General features: G+C 39.5%; 1 protein-coding gene across 1 annotated transcript; it reads right to left on the bottom strand.

The window, feature by feature from the left end:
* Nucleotides 1-85: 85 nt before the first annotated feature.
* Nucleotides 86-20,611, bottom strand: cdh15 (cadherin 15, type 1, M-cadherin (myotubule)). Its single transcript, XM_026166278.1, has 14 exons — nt 20,391-20,611; nt 11,770-11,937; nt 10,409-10,564; nt 9,722-9,866; nt 9,318-9,499; nt 9,115-9,243; nt 8,822-9,004; nt 4,145-4,389; nt 3,908-4,044; nt 3,555-3,785; nt 3,217-3,456; nt 2,690-2,838; nt 2,346-2,540; nt 86-944 (listed from the first exon to the last, which is right to left on the bottom strand). The coding sequence occupies exons 1-14, from the start codon at nt 20,439-20,441 to the stop codon at nt 744-746; spliced, it is 2,412 nt and encodes an 803-aa protein (XP_026022063.1). The 5' UTR covers nt 20,442-20,611; the 3' UTR covers nt 86-743.
* Nucleotides 20,612-27,101: the final 6,490 nt, after the last annotated feature.

Raw genomic sequence — 27,101 nt, 5'->3', positions numbered from 1 at the left:
GTTCTTTGTGGAACATCTAATATTAATGGTATGTATTGATGATGATAATGATAATAATAATAATGATGATAATAATGACAAGAAACACAGTAAAAAGGTTCTGGTTTATTCATTAGACACGGGTAGAATCGTGCATATATGTAAAAAAAATCTTCACTTCCAAAAAGAGTAATTACAGAATATTTTATGGTTCAGTATGTTTGTTGACATGGCTTCCAAAAAGATTAACAGATGCTGGAATGAAGGATCAGTCACCAAAAAAGGCAAATTTAATATGCAAGAAAATTAGTCTTATAAAATAATCATGTATACAAAAACAAGAACATATTTAAAATCTCAGGCTTGTATGAGTCATTACTGAGCCATCCAAGAATGACAGCAAACAACGCCAGACATGAACGCACATTTTAACACATTTTTTGCCCTGTAGCATGCACACCTCGTTTCCTCGTGACTGATCCTTTCAACTCAAATTTCTCACTGTCTCACTTTCTTTTCCTGAGCTAACCACAAAACTTAGCAGTGAGCCCTTTTGTCAGTGTGTCCACTAAAACACGAGGCACATTAGATCTAAGGCCTGTGCTTTTACAGCATTCGTTTTACCTGGACACACTTTAAATCTTGCTCTGGACATTTCAAATGTGCCCAGAAAGAAAAAAACAAACAAACCTCCAAAGGCATGATCTGTGTCCTGAACTGCTTGTCAATCACACAGGCATCCTTTCTGTGGCATACTGTTCACCCTAACGCGGGTCATACATGTTGGCAAGTTTCTTAAAGCGTGGTCCCCAGTCATTAAGGTAGTCGTAATCCTGATCTCCATCAGAGCTACCCGAAGCAATAGAGCTGAGGCTTCCTGCAAGAGAGCCATCTCCTTCATAGTCATATATGAGGGCGGTGTCGTATGGAGGCACATTTGGATCATGGTCAGCAGCTTCCAGGCCCTGAGGAAAGAAAATGTTTCTTAGCTGATTAGGTTAAATAAAAAAAGGCTATGGGAATGCTGTTTAACCTGTAAATGGGAGATGTATATAGCTGGGCATCATCTGCATAGAAGTGCAGTGTTTTCTAATAATAGTGCCTAAACGTAAAATATAAATAGTATTGGTGCTATTACAGAACCCTGTGTGACAAAGACTTCCCCTTTACGTGCTCAAATTGGAATCTATTAGATGGATACAGCTCAAACCACTGCAGGACATTTCATTTATTACCAACAGTGTGTTCTAATCTCTGCTGTAAATGATCGTGTCAACAGTGTAAAATGATGCACTGAGGTCTAACGAAACAAGCACAGAAATGGGGCCAATGTCAGAGTCCATAAGATCATTTGTCACCTTCAGTAGTGATGCACTGTAAATCCTGGTTTAAACTCTTTAAATAAACCATTCCTCTGCAGATGATCATGTAGTCGTTTTACAACTACGCTTTCAAGAATGTTTGAAATAGCAGCATAGTTGGAGATTAGTTGGTTTATAATCAGCTACTATAGTTAGGCCAAGTAAAGGCTTTTTAAGTAGTGGTTTATTTACAGACACTTTAAAGCCTGCAGATTTCAATTCAGTTTTATGTATATAGCACCAATTGAGTACGACAGTTACCTCAAGACACTTTATATTGTTTGATAAAGACCCTACAATAATAGACAAAACCCCCAACAATCAGACGACCCCCTATAAGCAAGCCCTTGGCAATTAGTGACAAAAAAGTAAGACGTCCTAGCTAACCCTGTCAAACCTCTCGAATTTGTTGTTTTCTCTTTCAGATGAGCAGCAATATCCAGCGTCTGCATTGTGTTGGCACATGACAGTGAAGAAAACAATAAAGAAGGAAGCACTTAAAATTTCATTACAGCACTTTCAGACAGATATCTGCTGTACTGAAATTGTTTTTCCAGTGTAATCCATTAGTGTAAAATTAAATGTTATTAAGAAATGGTCAGACAATAAAGGGTTTTGGGGGAAAAGCATTAGCCTTAAGCAGAGATGAGAAGCAGGAACACTCTCAAAGAAAAAAACATAACTATAAAGTAGATAATAATCATCTACTTTAAACTTGAAACTTACTTTAAAACTCATGAAATTCACCCTTGAGTGTATGAGTCTTTCTGTGCTATGGGCATGCCTTTATGATTACACATGTAAACATAAGAAAACACAATCCAGATTTAGTTGTGCTGTGTTTGGTTGTCGTTTAGAATACCTGTTAGTAACTTCATTAGTAAGAGTTTTGAAATCTAATGATGCATGTTTTATTTTATGTAGATTTGGATTGAGTTTTTGCTTCAAGAGCAAGTTTTTCTTTTATTTATTGTGTTAAATAAATAAATGGTAGGAGCCTCTCACGTCATTAATGTAGTCCTCGATGTCAGTAGGATCTGCAGGAGGCCTCCGTGGGTAGGTGGGCGATGGAAGGTTATGTGGGGCGTCCTTTCTAAGGGGCTGCTTCCCTCGAGGAGGAATTCCAGACCCTGGGTAAAAGGACCCCGGGGTGGGGGGTGCATCATGGGGATTCCACAGCAGGTCAATATTAAAGGCGTTCTGCATTGTGAGAGAAAGAAGTCAGACACACTCAAACCATCAGTTACAATGAAATATTATTAACATTCAATTACATTACAAAGAGTAAGACTGTCTTCTGTACACGTGCCACTGTTTACATGGTCTCCCAACCTGTGTTTTAGCCTTACCTCATCCTCCTCGCCTCCACCTTGCTCATCATAGTTGAAGACATTGTCACGTATGTCGTCTTCAGATTCCCCGATGAGCAGTCCTGTTCCTTTCTTGATGTGGTGGCGTCTTCCACAGGCAGTAACAGCAACAGCCAGGAGGAGAAGCACTGCAAAAATGAATGTATTAATGTTTATCTGATTATTCATTATCGGTGTTTTTTGTATCTACTTTTTTTCTTACATTTTGCTTCAAACATAAATGGTCAGTTAACTAATCTAATTATTGCAGCTTTATTTTGTTAATGCATGCTGGGATTTGGATACATGTTTTGCCTGTTATTCTCATGGCTGGATCATAAGTCTTTGCGATTATGTGTGCACTAAACTGCATGCAAAGCAAGTCACTTATTGCAGGTTTTAACCTATTGTGGCAAACTTTTTCACTAAAGCAGCAATATGGATATGGATTATTTTGCACGAATAACCCATCCATCTTGCTAAATCTTTTTGCTTTAAACATTAATTGAAAGGCTGAAATTACTTACACAGCAGGAGTGCAGTGCTCGCCGCAATGATAATGAGTGCGATGAAGTTGATTCCCACACTGGAGCCTAAGATTGCCCCTGCCTCAGACTTGCAGTCTCTGAAGGAGTCACAGAGACAAACAGTGACATTGACCTGAGCCTCAGCACTCAGAGCTGGGCTGCCGGAGTCCGATACCTGCACCATGACAGCATAGTCTCTGAACTCCAGGTCTACAAGCGGCTGAAGCATGGCATGAGTATCTAAAAAAAAAAGAAAATTTAAAAAGAAAATGAGAGGAAATAATATTTGCAAGCTCCTAAGTGAACGACCATTAATTCTGCTTCTTGTTGCTCTTTACCATTTACTTGAGTGATGGTCCAGTTGGCTGACAGATCGTCAGGTATTTGAAAGAGGAAGGGTGCAGCTTGCGGAGGAAGGTCTTCATCTACAGCAGTCAGAAGCAAACCTTTACGTGACCTGCTGCCGCCTCTGCATACAAAGCCAGTCAGGGGGAAAACCTGAGGAGGGAAGTCATTCGTCTCTTTGAGTGTAATCGCCACTGTAGCAGTGGCTGAAACACCACCAGCATCTATGCAAGAAAAGATAAATACACAATGTGTAAATCAATAGCAAAACAACAAAATGAATCAGCTTTGAATGTACATTGATTTTTTTTTATGCTAAAAGTCTAGAATGAGTAGACGTGCTGACCTATAACCTTCACAGCAGCAGTGTAGATACTGTTTTTCACATGTGGAGATCTCATGTTAAACTTCCTCTTTGCTGTAATGTCTCCTGTATCTCTGTTGATGTCCAGCCAACTCTCAGGATCTCTGCTAATCTCATACCTATCATACAGACAGCAGAGGAAATTACCCCGTGGTCGCATATTTATTTATTTATTTTAGGAAATAGGAAAACATCTCTTGTTTCACTGCCATATCATACCTCAGATCAGAATTATCAGGGTCAAAGGCAATATTGTTTTTCAGTAATGTGCCAGGTTTCACAGACTCGAGGACCTCAATCTGTATGGGCTCCTCTCTGAAACGTGGGGCTTCATTCTCATTCACAACGATGACCGTAACTGTGGCAGAGCTCAAAGTCAGCCTGGAAGCCTTGCTGCTCGGAGGATTAAGATTTTCCACGCTCAAAAGAAGGCGGTATTCGCTCTGCGCTTCATAATCCAGGGGCTGCAATACAGAACAGGAGAGACTTAAAGTATAAATGAACTAAAACAACAAATTCAGTCATCTCATGTAATCTGAAACAGGATTTAACATCTGATTGGAAACACAGGCCTATATTTACAAAGTATGTTTTTTAAGAAAAATGAAAAACACACACAAATGTACGTGAATGTAGCAAATTCAAATTAAAACTCATATGTGGAAAATTTTTTCCTTTAATTTGTCAGAAGGTTCAGCAAATATATTAAATTTTCTGGAAATTATTTCATGATTCAGGCTTTAAAGCAGGGGTGTCAACATAAGGCCCGGGGGCCAGAATCAGTCTGGCAACACTCCAGTCTGACCCACTGAAAGGCTTCAGAAAATGTGGAGGAATGCATAGATTTTCAATTTTTTCCCCTGTAGACCTCTCCATCACCATTCATAGCATAGGAAAGTAAACTAAAAGATAAACAATTAAATGACGGAAAAGTTCCTGTTTTAAACCATCAACTGGAACATTTGTCTGGGCAATGAACTATCAGAATTTTTAGCATAATTTCCCACATTTATCATGTAGAAAAACAGAGGCTTATTGATAAAACTGTTCTTCTTTTCTTCATGTTAAGACTTCTCAGGGACTAAATGTGTACCTAAATGTCTTTACACTTATACAGAGTAGAGTTTGACTTCTCTGGCCCACTTCAGATCGAGTCTAAATGTAAAATTACATCTCTGCTTTAAAGTGGATCTGAGCACAATGTAGTTTGAATACAATCCACTAGATGGTGGTGTTTGATAGAGTATGACGGTCTCAATGGCCATGTAGATTTAAAGGGTGATGTCAGTTGTTTATGTCAGTATTTTTGAGCATGCGATTTACATTACCTGGAGCAATGCAAATAGATCTCTACAATCCAGAATTGATTTATGGTTAATATCTTCTCCATGTTTACATTTTGTTTCAGAATCTTCTCATGATTTTGCTCCATTAACTGATCACAAATTGATCACAATTCACTTAGTTGGCAATAAACAAAGTCAAAGTAAACGACGTGGTTTTTGGAAGCTAAATAATAATTTATTGAATGATGATACATTTTGTAGTATAGTGGAAAAAACGGCAGATCAGATATTCGGGGATACCAATATGAATCACACACTAAAATGGGAATTTTTCAAATTCAAGGTAACGGAAGCGGCAATAAGGCGAAGCAAAGAAATTAAAAAAAGACATGACACTAAAGAAATCAGTATTATGAATGAATTAAACATATTAATGAAGAAAGATGCTCTATCAGATGATGAAGAAATTAAATTGAAAAGACTAAAGGAATAAATAGATAATGCATATATTAACATGGCTAAAGGGGCTTTTATAAGGTCCAAAGCAAAATGGCTAGAACTAGGTGAAAGAAATTCTAGTTACTTTTTTGCTCTTGAGAAACGAAACCAAAGAAGAAACAATATATCTGCTCTTAAGATTGATAATAGCATAACCACTACTTATTTAGATATCTCAAAACATGTTGGTTCATTCTACAAAGATATATACAAATCAAATTGTAATATCAATGATTGTGATAGATTTATCGAGTCAGTTAAAAATTTTGCACCAACTATCTCAGAAATAAAATCTGAAATTTCAGAGGCAATTCGATCAATGAAAAAGGGCAAATTTCCAGGTAATGATGGTTTGTCAGTGGAATTTTATTTACAGTTCTGGGATATCATTGTTGATCCTTTATTAGAATTATTTAAGGAATGCCTTGATGGAAAAGAAATGTCCACAAGCATGAAACAGGGTATTATAACTTTAATTCCTAAACCTGATAAAGATCTTCTTGTTATAGAAAATTGGAGACCTATCACTCTTTTGAACATAGATTATAAGATTATCTCATTGGTCTATGCCAAAAAATTAAAGAAAAATCTTGATGAGATCATAGCTGAAACGCAAACCGGATTTATGACCAACCGCCATATCAGTTCAAACATAAGGCTTATTTTTGACCTATTAGACTACTCTGACAATATAGATGATGATTCCCTTATTGTGTTTCTTGATTTTTATAAAGCTTTCGATACGGTAGAACATTATTTCTTATTTAAAGCACTCAAAACCTTTGGTTTTGGTCCAAACTTTGTGTCAACTATCGAAATATTTTATAAAAATATTGACAGTTGTGTTATACTATATCCAAATACTACTAAAAGATTTCCAGTCATGAGATCTGTTCGCCAGGGTTGCCCAATTTCACTCTTTTTATTTTTGATTGCGGCTGAACCACTTTCATTACACATTTTAAATATCCCAGTCATTAAAGGTTTATCTATTTTTGGTAAAGAAATCAGAGTGACCCAACTAGCAGACGACACCGTTTTATTCTTAAAAAACAAAGATCAGATTGAAAATGCTATTTCATTAATAAATGATTTCTCAATTGCCTCTGGTTTAAAACTAAATAAATCTAAATGTGAAATTTTAAGTTTGTACCAATCAAATGTCAAATCCTTATACAATATTCCTGTCAAAAACTGTGTTAGATACCTTGGTATTCATGTCTGTAAGAATGACACAGAGCGTCAACAACTCAACTTTTCTCCCAGGATGGAAAAAACTAAAACTATACTGAACTTATGGCTCCAGAGAGACCTATCAATTTTTGGTAGAATCCTTTTGACTTAAGCTGAAGGTGTTTCCAGATTTGTGTATCCAGCCCTTTCCCTTAATGTGTATGATTCCACATGTAAAAATGTTAATAACTTATTTGTTAACTTTGTATGGAAGAATAAGCACCATCATCTAAAACAATCGTTGCTTTGTGGACCTAAAGATAAAGGTGGTTTTGACCTTCTGGACTTCATGGATCTGAACTATACATTTAAGGTGAAATGGGTAAAAGAATGCTTAAAATCTCCTGGATCATTATGGCATTTCATTCCACATAACATTTTTAGAAATGTTGGAGGTTTACACTTCCTATTGTCTTGTAATTACAGTATATCAAAGTTACCAGTTAAAATGTCTGCATTTTATCAACAGGCATTGTTGGCTTGGAAATTATGTTATTCACATAACTTTTCTCCACATAGATCTATTATCTGGAATAATGAATGTATTACTAAGAGGAACAAATCACTATATTAGCAGAATTGGATTGATAAAAATATAATATATTTAAAAGACTTATTTGACTCTGAAGGCCAGCTACTTAGTTACAATGACTTTATTACAGAAAAAACATTCCCTATCAAATTTAAAGATTTTAGCTCTGTAATAAAGTCCGTTCCCAGCGGACTGACTGAGTTGATGAAAAGCTACAAAAAACAGAACACACCACATGCATCCGTTAACAGTCTTTATATAAATGGTATTGATTTCTTAAGCAAGAAATGCACCAATAAACATATTAGAGAATGTTTGTATAATGCGAAGAAAATAACTCCAAGAGGGAAGTTTTTTTGGAATGCTAGTTTTGATAATATCAACTGGGATAAAGCGTGGCTTGTTCCTTTTAGATTTTGTATTACAAACAAAGTTAGAGAATTACATTTGAAAATATTACATAACATATATTCATCCAACACGTATGTTTCAAGATTCTGTGACATTGATAGAAAATGTACCTTTTGTAAAACTGAACTTGAAAGTGTTACTCATTTGTTTTATGGCTGTTCATATAGTGCTACATTTTGGAGAGAGCTTGAAAATTATATACTGTGCAAGACAACATACGAAATCAAAATTGAAGGGAAGAACATTATCACTTATTTTGAAACTAAAGGGAAAAAAAATGTGCCATTGTCAATCTTAATATCTTATTAGGGAAATTCCATATACATAAATGTCAATTTCAAGACTCAACCCCATCATTTAATTTGTTTTTGATTGAAATTGAATATTACTTAAACTCTCTTAAATTAACTTCCAATAAAAAAGGTTTATCATTGATTGAAATTCATTCAGAAATGTTTAACGAATGAGCTGTCACAACTTTCAAGTACAAAGTTGTTATGAAGTCTGTCACATCCCCCCCCCCTTTTTTTTCTTTTCTTTTTTTCTCCTTTACTTATTTATCCTTCTTATTTCATTGTACTGTATATTGTTACTCTTATTTGCCTTGTATGTCTACTGTACAAACTGAACTGGAATGACTGACTGTTCGCTTTATAATTTCAATAAAGTTTGAAAAAAAAAAAGCATGCGATTTACAACAATCCTGGACACCAGAAAGATCTTCTTGTCTTGTCATGTCATTTTTTTCTATTATTGCTATTTTTCTATTCTATTACAGCTATTGCTGTATAAATTATTAATGATTAAATTATCAAATTTATGTAAGTCCCCAACTTTTACCTGTTTAATAATGTTCAATATTTAATAAAGAACCACATTGTTGTCCCTGTTTCTGTGAATGCTTTGGAAACATTCCCTCCCCCTCCCCGGCTTTACCTTCACCACTGTGAGGACCCCCTGGTTGGTGATGGGATCAGTATGGACAGCAAAGTTTCCTCTGTAGTCATTTGAAATGAAGTATCTGGCCTTCCAGTTTTTCGTTCCAGTATCGTCTCTGTCTGTCACATTCACTCGTCCGAGCTCGTAGTCGTTCCTGTTCTCCACCGCTGTCATGTTGTACTACACGCGCCACAAACAGAAAAGAAATCACCGATCGTGATAACAAATTGAAGTGACAGGTTAGATCCTAAAATTACGGAAAGTATTTTCCTGAGACTTCTGAGACTTACTGAGTCAGGGCTGAACTGCGGTGCGTGGTTGTTGATGTCAGAAACATGTATGATTGCCACACCTTCACTTGTTAGTCCCATGCCCCCCATATCAGCCACCTGTAGTTTTAACCTGAATTCTTTCACCACCTACGGGACGCAATACAGCACGTTAGTGAAATAAAAGCATTATGATGCTCTGCAAAAGCCCTCCTCCTGTTTACCTCTCTGTCCAGGCCTACATCTCTTGTGTAGATGGCACCTGTCTTGTTGTTGATGCCAAACATGATCTTGGTAATGGCGTTGGGAGGAATGCTCTCCTGGTCAATGATGGAGTAGCTCAGAACAGCGTTTTCTGTCATTGGGTCGTCTACATCTGTGGCTGTCACTGTCATTACCGATGTGCCTGTCGTGAATGATTGAGAGCTCAGGTCAGCGGGACAGATCTCATAAAGTCCCTCAAAAGATCCATCAGAGTGGATCACGGATGTGTGGCGTTGGTGCTGAGACTGCAGGACTTCATTGAGAAAATGTCCAACGTTACAAAACGCCGTGCCTTTAAAATGGACTATTAGGTGAAAAAAATAGTTTGCTTGTTATTATCTAAATGGGTCATATATGTGTGTACCTGGGACTGAGAACTCAGAGACAGTGCCCACAAACGGGCTGTGAGGGAAGACAGGTCTATTGTCATTCTGATCCAGCACTAATATCTCTATGGTGGTCGGATTCTCCAGTCGCTCTCCACTGGGGGACAACGCGAAGGCTTTAAGCTACACACACACACACACACACAATACAAATACAACAGAAAATGTGTTAGAATCAAATATCACTGTGCTTGCCACAAACATCCAACTATGGAAGCATGATCGGCAGAGCTAAGTTGAAAATTGAACTTGAATTGAACTTATTTTCTCAGAAGTTTTAAATTTTGACTTATACATGGTTGGTTTTTTTTCCAGTGGCAGAAACAATCTTCCATATCCAGCAATCCCCTCAAGGTGTCTTTAGACTTTTACATTATCTGAACACAACATGTGTTGGCAGAAAGAAAAGAGCAGGATGTTTGGGTCAGGGTTACATCACAAGTCATATGATCTCAAACATTCAGAAGTCCTTCCCGAGATGCTCATAAAGATCCCTGGAAAGCTGACCTCTGGCTTTGCTTTGTTTTGCTTTTTCCTGTCTGCTTTAAGGCAGAAACATGCTCTGGAACACACGGGAGCTCTTAAACAGCACGTTGTAGCTTGTGTAAGTTAGCACTTCTGGCGACCTGTGCTTTAAAACTTAACTCCCATAAACGCAGTCTTACCGTGAAGTTGCTGTACTTCTCTCTGTCCAGTGGCTGCTTGCTCCTGATCACCCCTGTCTTGTCATCAATCTCAAACAGGTTCTTGGGCTCCTGGTCAACCCCCTGTCCCTCTAACTTGTAGATTACCTCACCGGTGAAGATTTTGTCAGATTTGATCTGGACAGAAAGATTAGAGAAAGCTGATGATCATCAAAAACTTCAAATGAGTCACTTTGTGGACAATTAGGGCTGTGAGACTAATCAATACAACAAGTTTGTATTTTTTTTATGTAATAATTTTTCTATAAAATGGCTATTTCTCAGTGTAAGGTATGATTTGTACATTTAGGTCATGGGAAGTCTGCAACAACGGCTCTATGTTGTGTGTAATATGTTTGAATGAAATTTACAGTCAGTGTTGTTCAATATTAAAGAAATCAACTTAATAGGATTCAGTCCTCACTAATTAACACAATTAGCGTGGACTTAGTCTTTAGAAGGAAGTCACCAAACTCTTTATTTACTGCACCTGCAAAAGTTAGCACCTTGTTGGGAAATCTGTACAAAGCCTATGAGTGTGGAGTGCCCCTCAGTTTCTCAGATGTCATTATGCCTGGTTTCAAAACAATAAGCAAATGTCTTCATGAATGAAGCTTATATATAAATTCAGTCAAGAAGCTCTGTATTCCCTCATCTGCATTGCATTGCTGGATGTGGTGGGGGCTCCTAGTCTCTTTTTTACTCCCCCCCTGCTTTTCCCACGGTGTCGTCATCACCCTGGCCCAATCATTTTCTTGTCTGCCTTTTGCAAGCCAGTCAGCCTCAGTCCCACGTGCTTTAAACCTCACTCTCATCCGTGCAACCCCCATCCTCCCCCAATCCACCGCTTCCGTGCCAGATAGAGATTCTCGTTCAAATCTCCACCTGCTTCGCCTCTGCTAACACCAGTGTCTGGACTCTGGAGGGTTCTGGTCTACTTCCTAACACGGCACTGCTTTGCTATGTTCACTTCTGATCATCAAAAAGTTTATTACTCAGACTTTATATTTCAATAAATCACAAATCATGTTCAGTTCTTCAAATGCTCTCTCCTTATTGAACTGGACTTTACCACCCAATGCGTGATGCCACCATGGTTACTACCTGGATGTTTTATATTCAGTGTACAATTAGTAAAAATAGATTTTTTTATATGGAATATGGATTTATATTTATTAATGACCATGCCAAATAGGCCTGTAACAAAAACCTGAAAAGCGGTCCGGTGCTTGATTTTGCATGAAAACCACAGACCTGGCGACCCATGAGAGAAGATGAAGAAGAAAAAGAAGAAGACGAATGCAGTGATGAATCGATGTGAAAAGTTTTAATTTGGCATTTACCTGGACAAGGTCTTCAGGAATCTGCTTGCTATTCTCTGACACTCTGATTGGAGGAATGATCCAGTCCCTCTTTACTCTGATCAGCCCTTTGCCTCTACTTCTCCATGGGTGAAGGACCTGAGGATGCAACTCTTCCTCACTATGGTGAGGTTCTGCAGAGCTCCACACCTGGAGGAGGGAAAAAAAATTACAGCATGAAACTCACTGGAAAATGAAGTTAGACATTAACCACACACACACACACACACACACACACACACACACACACACACACACACACACACACACACACACACACACACACACACTGCTTCCTACTACTGAGCTGTAATGGAGTTATAATGTGCAGCAGTCAGATCACATGTAAGTCACCTTCATGGAATACACACATTATATCATTACATTTGCAGCTGTTTAAATCAATGTTGAGAGTCTTCCTCAGAGCTCTAACGCTCCCTGTGGCCTGATGGAATGGCAGCGTAGAGCCGAGGCCATCTGTGATGTGGAGTTTGTGGGATTGTCTGGGGGCTGAAGGGGAGCAGGGCCGCAGATTCAGGTTACACCCACTAACATGTCATCATCCTTTGATCTGGGTGCAAATTCATCTCAGGACGAGGAAACAAAAACAGTCCTGCTCATTTCACAGGCTCTCCTTCAGCACATTGCTCGTCCTGATTGTGTACGCCCCAAAACACCCACACACACATTACATGCGAGCAGCCCACTCACACAACAGCTGTCGACTATGGATTTAGATCCTGTGCTTTCCCACCCGCATTCCTGCTCACACTCACAAATTCCCCTTTATGCTCAGCTCTGCACCTGACTGGGAGTTTGGGGTCACCTTACGGATCTGTTCGGCTGTAGGAATTCCACAGACACGCTCATATACATGATTTCCCCCCCACTCATATATGCACACACATAGAGACTGACATACATGCATGTGCAGAGACCAAACACCCACCCCCGCATAAGCTTATTTACACATTTCCGTAAGTTGCTTCCTGCTTCTCTTTGGGATTTGACTGTTCTCAGGATTACTCCTCATATGTTTAAGAGCTCAGAGGCTCGACCCACAAGACCAGAAATAAAGGCAGATCTATCAGCTATGCAAAAGGCTTTCTCATATATCTCTCTTTGCATTTACACACATGCAGTACATGTCTAACTATTAATTGTTAACCTATTTCATGAAAGTTTTATAGGGTGCGTAAATATGCTGAGTAATGGATAAAGAAAATTGTGAATATTTTTTAAACGGGCTGTGAGCCCATCCTGTCTCTAGGGTGAGTGATCTGCTATACTGATCCTCTGGTATGCTGCTGGGACAGTGAATGGAGGAATGGCAGCCACTGCTGGCATCTGCAGGTCGAGTCAGAGGGCAGGCTAATCTTAGACCGTTCTATATTCCCAGCGCCTGGATACCTATTTAACTTTTTGTAGCCATCAACATCTACACACTGGCAAAGATGTTTACATTCAGATTCCAGCAGTGCGTGTCACCCACACCAAATCGCTTTGATAGTTATCTCCTTTCATACTAAAGACTTCCGATATATGAACTCACAAACTTCTACAGGCATAGCACACATACTGCATTGTTGGTTAATCTTAAAATCAACAACAGCTGCATCACAGTTGCTCCCCTCCTCTCCAAATACAGAACTTTCTAATTTTGTCTGAATTGGTCACATTTAAGAATGCACACACGGCCAGCTGCAGTGAAGTCAGTAACAATGCAAGTTCATGCAACTGAAAAACTTTGCAGAGCTCATCTCGTCTGCTTTATTTAAAAGACTGAAAACAGGTTTGTTGGACAAAGAAACGATTTTTGTAGCTTTTCCTCTGTCAGGAACCTGCTTACTTTTCTCTAACACTCCACTATGGTGGTGGTCTGCGTGCAAACCCAGTATATTTTAAATAAAGCAAGAAATATGTGATTGAAGTGGAGACTTCCAGCTTTGATTCAAGGGGTTTAAATTTATTCATCAACCATCCACTTTCTTCCGCTTAAATGCAAAAACTGAAGAGAATGCACTCTCAGGAAGAGCATGCAAACGGCACAAAGAAAAGCCTTGACCAGATGAATGAACTTAGTAACTGTGTAGGAGAGGGTTATCAAAGATAAGGCCTAAGGGCCAAAATTGTCCTGCCAAAGACTCCAATCTGGCCTGCTGGATGGTAGTGGAAAATGTGAAGGAGGACTTTTAACTGTACTTTTAACAAGTTTTACAACTTTTCCAGCTGATAAAAATCTTCTCCATGGCCTTTTACACTAAACCAAAGTAATTAAGGTAAACTTTTTAGTTACTTAAATACCTATAGTATTAGAAGTACAGTTAGTATGTTAGTTAAGCTTCTTGACTGACAGAAAGGGGCGTGTCAGTGGGCCGACCCACTGAAGATCTAAGTTGGCTGTAGGTGGCCCATGATGTAAATGAGTAGGACTTACAGCCATTTTAATACCGTATCTTCCATTTCTCTATCAGAGGCTTGAAATTTTTAAATATGAGGCCCATAGATGAGATGTGTAAGTAACGCATGTCATAGGCTAAAAAAAAAACCCCCAACAACAACAAAAAACCCCCAAAAACAAATCTATAGAAAAAGCGACTGATTCATTCTTTTAAAAAAATGAATGCACTCAGAAGCTCAGCAACACAAAAACGCCGGACAAATCAGAGAAGACAGTTAAAGTGGATGATGATGGGGTTATTTCCATGGTGAAGAAAACACCATCACAACATCAGCAACAAGAGGTTTTCAAACATGAACCCCTGATAACAAATCGACATTTAACTTTTTCTTTCTTTGTTTCTCTTTTTAAACACTCTGAATCACTGACTTGTCCCATTGCTTCAACTTAAGATGAGGCTGTGTTTTGGAAGACAGTGTCTCCATCAGCACTGTTAAAATGCTTTTACCAGACCGAAATGCGGCAGCACCAAAGTGTCGTGTTACCAATTAGACCGGCGAGTGCCTCTCCTGACAGGCTGAGCGACGACACCACACACAGATTAACTGTTTTTAGAGGCTTTTCCCAGATACTTTTACAGTTTGGCCTTTCACCTCGGACCCTCACAGGACCACGGACGCCTCGTTTGGGGACGACGTGCCTTCACAGCAAGAACCATTAAGCACTCTAAGGAGTCTTTAACAGGTTCGAGAAAGTTTGACTCTAACTCACTGATGCCGGCTTCGGAGAAAAAAGCATACCATCACACTGTGAAGAGTACTGAAATACTGTGAAGCAAGAGATGGATATGTGTTATGTTGCATGTGGTAAGTTCCACTGGGGGAAAATCTATTAGGTTTTCTGTTGCACATAATGTTTTCTAAGTGATGTAATTTGCAGTAAAAACGAACTTTCTTAAATTACTTTAATACTTACTTAGTATTAAAAGAAAAGATACGCAGACACATATCTGTTCCATCCAAACACAATGTCAGGCATGCATACCAGCAATTCATCATGAGGCGATTACTGTAAAACTACTGCCACTATTGTCAACCCTGCAAATGCACTCAATCTGAGACATTCCGTCACAGAGCCCTCTGAGCTGTCCACCTTCCAAGTACTGTTACTGTTACAAATGCATTATTTGTTGGACATGAACCACTGTTACAAAAAAGGCAATGGAAATGTATGCCACAGGTTGCAAAACAATGTTTTTTCACACAATATGGGAGTCATCTGAAATATTCTGTAAAGTAGAGACACAAGTTACAAGGTGTAAAATAGTGAAGGATAACAGGGAGAGATTAAAAGCAAAAGTAAGGCTTTGTAGTATTTAAAATGACATTATATTGATGAAGTCTTGTCCCTGACAATTCACCATGTCTGTAGTGAAGTCAGCACCTCTGTTTATCCTTGCACCAAATCTCTATCAGCCTGAGTATCTTCTTTCTGCATGCATTTGTGTAACAGTCGCACAAATAGCTCAAGAAAACACTGAGTGTTTGAGAAGCCATGGCTGCAGCATACCAGGGAGTACCGGCTGCAGGCTAGAGGTCACACAGGTGTCCCTCAGGTCACTTCTGTTACCGGACCTCAAGCACAGACTCTCGACCGCTCAGCCACCAGCAGTACTGATCCCACAGCTCCACTCTTTGCTAAGTCATGATTGCCTGACATGGGCATATATACCCTATTTATGGTGGCACAACAAGTGTGCCTCCCCCTTAGAACAGATGTCTGAGCTTTAGGAATGCAATGCAAGGCTGTAAAATTCAGCTAAAAGTAGATTTGTTAGGGGCAAAAATAAGCATGGAGTTACTAAATAATAAAATTAAACAACGTGATCTGTGAAGTGTTGGGTTATATTAAAGTGGCCAGTACAATTATTGTACTGGCCACTTTACAATCATCCACACAGAACTTCACACTCAGACTGCAGGCTTACTTGTGGTTCCTAAGATAAAAGTAGAATAGGAGGCAGCGCTTTCAGCCGTGGACCCAGCTCCCAGGTTGGATTCAGGAGATTCAGGAAACAGACACCCTCTCTACTTTTAAGATTAGACTTAAAACTTTCCACTCTGATAAAGCTTATAGTTAAGGCTCGATCAGATGACCAAGAATCCTCCCTGAGTTATGCTGCATCAGGTCCAGGCTGCTAGGAACCACTCTGCATTTAATCATTAGTTATTAATAATCTCAGGCTCGACCACAGCATGTCTTTGTCCCGTGATCCTCCTCTCATCCCCAAAAAATCATGGCAGATGGCTGCCCCTCCCTGAGCCTGGTTCTGCAGGAGGTTATTCCTGTTAAAAGGGAGTTTTTCCTTCCCACTGTTGCCAATCCTTGCTCATAGGGGGTTGCGTGATCACAGTCTTTACCTTTAATATAAAGCACCTTGAGGCCTTTAGTAAAGAAAATGCATTGTACAAATCCTATTAACTGGAATATATAAAACAACAAAAACAGTCTATTCATCCTCAAGACCTCTTAGACTCATTGGAGGTGGAAGCATCACTGTAAGCTTATACTGTTGGGAAATATGTGATTAAAACCTACTTAGTGGAAATTTAAAGTTTCCAGGAATAAAAAAACATTATGCAAGATAAAAGTCTTGGGCTTGAATTATTTACAATATAACAGCCACTAAATTCAGGAACATCAAAACAAGGAAACTCAAAGTAATAATTCTCATGAAAAAGAAGTTATGACAGTATTTAACAAACTACTCAGCAGTTTTCAAGAAATGCTGCATGCGTCCAAGTCATTTGGATGTCCTTTTAACATCTCTGTATGTGTTAATTTACGATTTCACCAGGGATACAAACGGTCCATGGTAGAAACCCATCATAGCACTGCTGCTGAGTTATTCTTGAGGGTGCGTGAGTATATGTATGACCTCTAAATTACCAACTGTCACCACACGGCTTTCCACGTCTCAGTCTGTAAGAAAGAGGCAACACAAAGAAAAGGAAATTGACTTTACTGCTTAGCTGAATCTTTTTTTTATGAAATTGAAGTTGTATTTTGTACCCTTTGCTCTTTCTGAAACTCTAGCTAGCGCAAACAGCCTGCAGGTATCCACACCCAGCAGGACCTGTGATTCAGACCCTCTGACTGATTGTTTCCGATGAGTGAGACCTCAGCGCCAGCTGGCCAGCCGCTCCACACTCTTGATTTGTACCCGATTTCATGGTCCAGATGCGACGCACTCCTCTTTCCGCAAGGGGGGATTACAGAGCGGGACAAATGGCATCACATATGCATCTGGGAACAGCTGTGGCTGTTGCCCTCTCTTCGCCACAGCGTACCCAAAGCAGGCACCAACACTCGAGTTCAAACAGCTTACTGAAAAATTAAAACACAACTGAAAGCTATCAGGTGACACTAGTGAAAGCCTTTGGAGTGGCCTGACAACCGCTGATGGTTCAATTAATTTTATTTATGTAGCAGAGACCTTGACAAATTTCTTTCACTTGTGAAGTGTACACAGAAGAGAAACAATGCCCAAAATGTTTGTGCATTTGCCCAGCGTGTCCATCTGTAACGTCTTAGGACCGCTGGCTGGGATTACTTTGAACACATTTCTTTTTCATTCAGATTGAAGATTTGGGGTAAGTTGTTTATATGCTATGTGTGTTAATTCGGTCTGTTGTATACATTTATTGCTAAAATAGAACCGTTTGGCATGAGCAAAAATAATGAATACAAGATGCATTTGTCCTCCTTCCTTCCTTTTATTTTACACCTTTGACTCATTCATCCTAGAAGATGGATGTCTGTTCAGCTCAATCGCTGCTGTAAGATTTGTATTAAAAGATTTTGTATTAAAAACAAGCTGTCTCCGGAAAACTGCCTAAACTTTGAAGCAGGTATTTGTGGAAAGGGCAGAAGTGTGTGTCCAATTACACATTTGCATTTTTACAGCCCTTTTTATAGGTTTTATGCACAGACAGGCAGACATACTCAGGGAGAACGCAGCTAAAGAGTAATCAGTTTGATTTGTTTACGTACTTCTCTTCTGATTGGTTTATGGAACGGTTTACTCCACACATGGGCTTTGCATCAGTTTCATCTTGTTTGCTTTGGTTGAAGGGTTCATGCGGTACATTTCTATTGTGTTTGGGCATTTAAACCAATCTCAATCAAAAATCAGTCATTACAGCAGTGCAGAAGAATAATATACTTAGAGTTTCTAGACTCCAAGCTCATCGCTCCCCAAAAGTATGATACAAATACAAATTAGGGATTGATGAGGAAACAACTCCCTAGAGTATTGAAGTGGATGCTGGGCTGGTGTAGAGGTCTACACAGGAAGCGGCAGCCAGAACAGAAATCTGTATCTGCAATCTTCTTAAACGTTTTACTGAACTGGATTGGTGACATGAGGAGATTGTGACACGTATGAAGGCTTTGGTCCAGCGTTGGAAGCTGCATGGCAAACCACAACATATATCAAATCCGAAATAAGGCAACAGGTATTTGGGAAGTTCTCATATGTGAACAACAATTGCTTACGTTGTAATTGGACCAATACTTATATAGCACCTTTCTACTTAACTCAAAGGAAATTCTACCAAAAGTCGAATTCACTCACTCACACAGTACAGTCCAAAGTCATGAGGTTAGGGCTACTGGTCATTCTAAATTGGCCATTGGTGCGAATGTGTCTCTGTGTTAGCCCTGCGTCATACTGGCAACCAGTCCAGGGTGTACCCTGCCTCTGGGCTATGGTAGATAGGACAGGCTCCAGCCCCCCCGTGACCATGGTAAGGATAAGCTGAAGACCATGAAAGAATGATTTTAGCATTGGACACCGACCACTGTATCTACCATAAATCTGCTGCTCCATGTGTGCTAATAGACAGTTTTCAGAAGAGCCATAAATGATTGCTTTTTTTTTAGGTTATATTGTATTATATGGATGTTTTACTCTCACTCTGGGACTTGTAACACCTCCAGCGTTTGAAGGAGCAATGTGATCCCCTATCACCCTCTACACTCAGAGCCTAAGCAGCTGTCTGATATCAGACCTGAGGACTGGGATCCTGAACTGTAAAGGTCACTTCAGTGTTTACTGAGCTTTCAAATCATTTACAGGATTATTTATGTGCATATGAAGAGTTATAAATAAAATGGTTACTGATGTCCTGTGACAAAATAGCTTCCTCTGTAGCCGGTGTCAGTGATTTATCACACGCGTGACCAAAAGAGACAATGTATATTATCTCATTATTATTAGTTACCGAATACCCAAATGATCCGAGCAGCAGATCAGAGAAACCGGCGGAAAACATGCGAACCGTTCATTTTGATAGCTTTATAGGATCAGCCACATTTATAGTGAATTATAAAACATCATGGCAAGACTTCCCTCACGAAACCTGGGCTGCATTACTACTCCAAACAGAGAAGAGGACTGATGGTGGTTGGAAGGGCTGTGGGCAATAAGTCAGTTTACATTGTCCTCCATTATAGATTTCATAATGGTGTCTGCTGACAGGGGCTACTAATGATGCCATGAGCCCTCTGTACACATCTGGAGTCTCCTGTTCCTCAAAACACTCCATCATCCTCCTCAGACTTGGATGTAATGTTTATGTCAGGCCCGATCTCTGATTGCAGAGCCGGTGAATGGTGCGTCTATTGATGAAAATGAGTTACTGCTTGGCCAAGGACACGTTTCAGGTAAAAACATAAACTGTATATTTAAAGAGCAGAGCAGCTAAAGGTCGTCCTCTAAACAAGAGCACGAGCAGGAAGCAGAGAGGTTCTTGGAAGCTGGCCCAGTGTAGATCCGTACAGATTCACATGGTCACAGCCAGTCTGATACATGCGTTCAGTTACTTCTCGCTGATATTTTTATAGCATGCAGAAAGTGGAGCACATGTACTCCCTCCAATAGCTCAGGCACCTGTGCACTGAGTTTAATATTCACCTCTCAGCATCTGCTACAAAACTGCTATAAGTCAGTGCGACCAGTTTGGATGTTTTAAAAACTGGCTGCCTTTTTAATCAACTACACACACACACACACACACACACACACACGCACGCACGCACACACACACACACACACACGTAGCCTAAAGCTCCAATAAATCATGAAAGTTTGTTCATCTCAGTCAACAGGTGGTATGAGGAGACAAAGATTTTTTCTTACCCGACAAACCAACGTAGCGAGCGCGCACACCATCAACATCCGGACCGCCATCCTCAATTCCTACACTCAGAAACTCAGCACAGACAGATCTCTGATGACTGAAAAATCTGAGGGTCCACACAAAGAACCGGGCTGCTGAGCGGCTCCCCTGAACAAAACAGGCCTGACTCTCCAACCCTGAAACCCGTCCCTCTCTTCCCTTCTCTCCAACCGCTCTCAGACTGTCTCTCTCTCCCCCTTTTCCTCTCACAGCATCTGTCTCTCACAGCTCCACCCTGTCCATAGCTGGGGTATGTCTCACAGTCATGGAGTTAGAATTTCAGAAGCAGGCCTCCCATGTATCCCAGCACATGTGCTGTCACTCACAAGTCCAGTGAGAGAGAGAGGGGGAGAGGGAGAGAGAGCCAGGGCAGCTGTTAGCGGTGCAGACAGACACTGTGTCTTCACCAGTGAATGAGTTTTAAACACTTCAGAGACACAAAGCAAAAGAAGTGAATGAAAGAAAGACCAGACGGGATGTAAAACAATTAAAAATGCATTATTAGTTCTGTTGCATTAAACTGCAGAACTAATCGCTATGTTGATTCTTTTTAAGCTGATTTCTCCTCTAAAAGTCTTTTTAGTGATTACAGCTTGGAAAAGAGTGAGTCTATAGGAGAGAGAAAGTTGAACCATTTCCAGTTAATCAATCTAATGTAATACCTGCAAATCCACACCTCAATTTTATAAAGCAAGGGTGTCAAACATAAGGCTCGGGGGCCAGAATCAGCATGCCAAAGACTCCAATCTGGCCCACTGGAAGGTTTTGGAAAACGTGAAGGAGGGCTGAGATTTTTAACTATAGCTTTTCCTACTGATGAAGACCTCCTCCACTGCCATTCACGCAACACCAGTGTAATTAAGCAATAGATAAACAATTAAATGGCAAATGTTTTTCCATGAACTACCATAGAAATGTCTCCACAGTAAAAAACAAACAAATAAATAAATCTATTAAAAAAACAATTTTATAATTAAAATAACCGAGGCACACTGTTAAAAGTGCACTCCTTTTTCTTATGCTCAGATATTTCAGGGATTAAATGAGACCTTAAGCTTCTTTACACTGACAGGATAGAGGAGTTTCATTAGTCTTGCACACTTCAGGTCAAAGTGGGCCGGATGTGGCCCACAGTGTAAAATAAAACCGCTATAAAGGGCAAGTGAAAAGATGACTTTAGTGGAAGATTTCTTCAGAATGTAAAAAGTGTTGTCATATGTGTGCAGTGATATAGCATCTGGAAAAACTGTGATGGACACTGCGGAGCTATGACAGCACCAGCGCTGCGTGCGGGCAGACCGCACCTTAATGAGCTCATGAGGAGGCATTACATGGATGATGATGCCGTAAAGATTTCAGGCTCTCAACTGCTCAACAGCTCCGACTCAAATATTGTTTCAACACCAGTATTGCTCCACTTACAAATACGTCAAAAAACAAACTCTGCATGTCCTCCTTCACTTCCTGTCTTCCTCTTTTCCTTCTGCCTGGCAGCTGTCCGATATATCCACCATCCCTCCTCTGTACATGTCAAAACCATCTCAGCCTTGCCTCTAACTTCATCCCCTAATTGCTCTACCTGAGTTGTCCCTCTGATATACCCATTAATCTTGTCCACCCACTAACGCTTAAAAATATCACATAACTCTTAAAAGCTTGGCTCATTTTTCAAAAAAGTATCTCACAGGGCAGATTGAGCAATTTATATATTGCTTTCCAGAGCCAGGTTTTGGCAATAATAAACACACACGCACAAATGTTGCATTCATAAACATTTATAACTATTTATGTTAGAAGATGAGCTGTTTAAAACTGAAGACAATTCGCTGCTTTGCGGTTCAGTACAAAGATCGCGTCTGATATGTGCAGCGTTTTTTGTGGAACTTCTTCAGCTGAAGAGGTTTCGATTGTGGATAAAATGAAATACTTTCGCAGTTTGTCGGGCTTCAAACTCTAAACTGGTGCTACAGCATCACATGTCTCATGCCAGCAAGCAAGGATCACTCCATTGTAACAGTCAGACAGTATTACTGCATTAACTCATACACTTGTTACATCAGGACATCTCTAAAGACAAACTGCTGAAGAAATCCCAGAGAGCTGAATAAAGCCCATTATTTAGATGGTGTGTAACACATGTCTCAGCACCCACGATACGCATTTTACTGTTAATCTGTAGTACTGAAATATAAAATTGCGCTTTTAAATAACTGCAGATTCAAGCTGTTTAGAATTGTAACTACCTTCAGGCAGAGCAGGTGAGCTACTTTCAACCTTTAACTGGTTGTATTGACTTTAGCCTTAAAGCGAGCAGCAAGATAGCAATGTCGTATTAACCTGATATAAATCACTACATGAAAACAAAGAGGTGTTATTCTAAATATTCTACACACATATATTCTTTCAGACTGTTTTCTTTACATTCACAGCAAATAGTTACACCAAAGAAAATGTCTTAAGTACAAAAAAGCCTGGATGATCTCTAATTTCCATATCAATCTAATAGAGCTCTTCACTCTCAGACTGTGGGCTTCCTAGAGTATTTAAAAGTAGAATGGGAGGCAGAGCCTTCAGCTTCAGCTCCCAGTTTGGACTCAGGAGACAGACACCCTCTCTACTTGTGAGATCAGGCTTTAAACATTCCTTTCTTCTACAGCTTGTAGTTAAGTGCTTGCTCCAAGGGGCTTGTTTGATTGTTGGGGGTTTTCGTTCATATTATTGTAGCGTCTTTATCTTACAATATAAAGCACCTTGAGGTGACTGTTGTTATGATTCAGTGCTTTATAAATAAAACTGAACTGAATTGATGATTTGGATAAAAATATGCATAATCACACACCCATGGTGGTAAATTATATCAGCAGGTTACTATCATTTTTCCTGTGTAAAAGTAAATACACAAAAACCAGCAGTTCATCTAAATGCTCTCCATGCTTGATGGTAAACCCTTGATGACTTCACTGACTGCTGCATAAACAGAGGTAAATATTTTAGCAGCGTCTCCACTGACAGCACCACACGTCTCTTTCATTCTTCTCTAAGCTTCTCTTTCTATCAAAGCAGAAGACAAAAAAACTGCGAGGCTCTCTGGGTGATATCGTTTCTGTCATTTTAAGTGCGACTGAAAGGCTGCAAAGTGTGTTCCAGCCGACCGTGTTGGCCTTAAGAAGGGGCTATTGTCGTTCAGGGTGGAGGCGTGGAGGGAGAATTGAGAGTGAGAAAGTTTATGGGATGGCTCAATGGGGATAATGGAGTATTTGCAACCCTCTCAGCAAGTTTGTTCACAGGTCAAAGGTCGACACGGATCTTTGGAAAGCAAACAGCTTCGGACCACAACGACTGCTCCTTCGACACAAAGACTGCTTTACTCAAAATCGAAATTGAAGACAAACTCGGACATCGAGCGTGGGTAAAATGAAAAAACAGGTTATGAATGCAGAGCCACACTTGCGACAGAGATACTGTTGATACCACAGCCATGAAACTCTCATGCTAGAAAGTAAAGCAGTGAAATAACCGAGTGAATTGGCAGGCTGTGTGTGCTGAGTGGGTGTCTGCATGCTTTCATGTGTCACTGTGTTCATGAATATGTGTGTGTGAGAGAGGGGTCTTGTATAAAGGGGCGATTTTACAGCACCTGTCTCTGTCATTTCATCCAGAGGCAGTTGGCAGGAGCCACCCTGATGTTTCACTTCCTTCACTTCCCCTGCCCCCCACACACGCTTACAGCAAGCGTTCATAAGAGAAATTTCAGGTATAGAAGACAAACGCTCATCTCTCAGGTAGCTTAGATCGATGTTTTGTGTACAAGAGCGATTCTTATGAATGAGAGCAGAAGTGGTGCTAAAGTTTAAGAGTTGAACCAATTGTAGCAATTTTCAGATTCAGATACAGTTTGCTGCTGCTGCCCACTGTTGGCACAAATAACTGTTCACATTGAAATGCAAAGATCAGTAACTTATTAGTATTTTTTATTTTTTTAAAGTTGTACCATTTTTACACATCATAATCTGTTATAAAATAATACTTTACCTTGAATGGAAAGGCTTTGGAGAAATTACAAGGTACTTAATTTTCTGAGTTTAGGCGCTCAGTTAACAAATTAAAAGCAGACATTCTATGAAATCATTTATTCGGGACTCAAAGGAATGGACAAGTTGTTCATGGTGATGGCGTCTTTGCCTTTGTGAAGTGATGTCAAAATAAATCAATATAAATATATATCAGACCAAGCAGAAGACATTATTAGCTTCAAAGGCTTGTTCGCACAGGATCCCACTGAGGTGATAATAGCAAAGAAGACCTGTGGTGCTCTTGAAGCTGGAGTCAGGTCACGATACAATATTTTGGGAGCACGCAGGTGGCTAGGAGCCCCACTGATCAGGAAATAAGAACCCAACCTGGTACTGCTTGGCTCACCTGGCAGACAGTAACACCATTAATAATGAATATTGGAAGGAGGCATATGAAGCCTGTTCTTGGTTTTCACACTACATTGTGGATGTCAGTGACATGCATTGTAGCGAAACATTTGCACAGTTTGATGGTTTCTGGTCTTCTGTAGTTGCCATAGAGATATTGTTTCAGTTGTGTGTTTTCATTTTGAGCTTTTTAAGGTGAAAATCTTTAACTTTGAATTTCATTTTTGTGGCTTTGGAAGACTGGCTGCTTTTTTCTTTGTTTTAAGTCTCGTCTGAATTATTTAGGCATAAAAAAAGCAACTAACTTAAGGGATGAAACAGTGATGTGTACACAGATAACAGACAATGTAGCAAAGAACCAGTTTTATCTTTAGACATTCTTTTACTTGCAGCCTGTTGCAAACTCAACATTTGTTCCCATTTTTTCAGTCAAATCTAAGAAAAATGCCAAAGGTGGCACAGTTTGACAAACACAAAATAATATTTTTTTCCACCAAAAAGATGATTTTCAAAGAGGAATGTTGGCAAATATTTGAGGAAACTGGACAAATAGAGGATAAAAAAACAAACAAGCATAAACACACTGGCTGGAACACACAAAAGTACCGTCAGATTACCGTCCACTAACACTATCTGGAAAACAGGCTTCATTTTTCACCATGACTATGATCACAAACCATCAAGAAACCTGGAAAACTATTCCTGAAGACTACTCAAAGGAAATGACAAGAAAGCTTGCCTGAGAGAGTTTCTGCCCTATCTATTCCCATGTGTGTCAACAAACTGCTGCATCTATTTTTCATTTTTCAAGGAAAATATAAAGAAGGGTGCCTCAAAACTTTTGCACAGCACTGTAAACCCAGCACTGATAATCCACTGGTCAATTTTAGTTTCCTAATTTTGTTCAACCATGACAAAAATGTGAACACTCCCTCTACAGAGAAGCTAAGTACTTGTTACTATAATGTGGGGGCTTGTATTATAATCAGGATCATCTGGCTTCTTTGCCTTCTCGACGGGAAATCAATTCCAAAGCCAAGAAAGCCTCTAAGTAAGCAGCCAATTAAGCCAAAAGCCCTAACACTTTTAAAATTGCCTTGCAAAGCACTAATATAATTTCTGCATGTATAATGTAGAAGTGCCACCTTCACTGTGAGTCACTGATCAGCCAACAAAACATTTACAAAGATTGCAGTTTTTCAAAAAAGTTGGAGATTAGATTAAAAAAAACAAACTTATGGCACATTTTACCCATTAGAATAATTTTAAAGCAAAACAAAAAAACAAAAAAAACAACAACAACCCCAGAAGCATATTATATTTCTGCACTTACAAAAATACATACTCTTCCTACTGACAAATGACAAGTTAAATGGCAAACAAAGATCAAATGTATCAGTAAGGTTTTGGACCACCATGAGCCACAGCTTCAGTGTGCCTTTACCCTGATCTTCAGGTCCTTACAACAACACTGCAGAGAAGTTATTTGTTACTGTGTCTTTTTTTAAATCTTTATACAGCACGTTGGCCAACATTTTGTTGTATTAAATGTGCTATATAAATAAAGTAAAGTAAAGTAAAGTAAAGATATTTCACAATTTACACTGCCATAGGAGCTCTGCTGCCCTAATATTGACCTGCTTGTGCTCTATGGATGGAGACATTGTCATCTTGGCAGTGACCGCCCCTATGAGGATGCAAATGGTTCATCCTCAGATAAAAATGATCTTTTTGAATACCTTTAAACTGATTCACAGTGACCCTTCCCTTTGAGGGGACAAGTGGACCCAAACCATGCAAGTAAAATGAGTCCCTACAGCATAAGAGAGCAACCAGAGTGTAGTGTGAAGGCCACGCAGGTGAAAAAAAAAGCCAAAAAAAAGTGGAAAATCATATATTCATATAAAAACGCCAATCTGTAAATAAGTGCCTGTTGAGCTCTCTAAATTTCTCCACCTTTGTCATCCATCTACATATCGTGCTTGACCAGCCAAATATGTCTTATTTCGCTTTATGGGCTTATTTTCTCCTTTGTGCATAAGTGTTTTGACTCTGCACGCCTGTAGAGGGCAGTGTTGCATCACATAATCAGTGAACTGGAGAGACGAGGTAGGAAACTTGAGATAGTTAAGATCTGTCTGAAAAACAGAACAAATAACGACCCTGGGGATGGAGAGCAAACTATAAAGCTGAAAAAAAAAACAGCAGCCTCACATTGTGCAGCTTGAATGCAAAGTGCAGTCTACTAAT

The sequence above is a fragment of the Astatotilapia calliptera genome, chromosome 1 (genome assembly GCF_900246225.1).
Source record: "Astatotilapia calliptera chromosome 1, fAstCal1.2, whole genome shotgun sequence".
Taxonomy (NCBI): Eukaryota; Metazoa; Chordata; class Actinopteri; order Cichliformes; family Cichlidae; genus Astatotilapia; species Astatotilapia calliptera.
The sequence above is the reverse complement of the archived record's forward strand: the minus strand, read 5'-3'. Positions and strand labels throughout refer to the sequence as shown.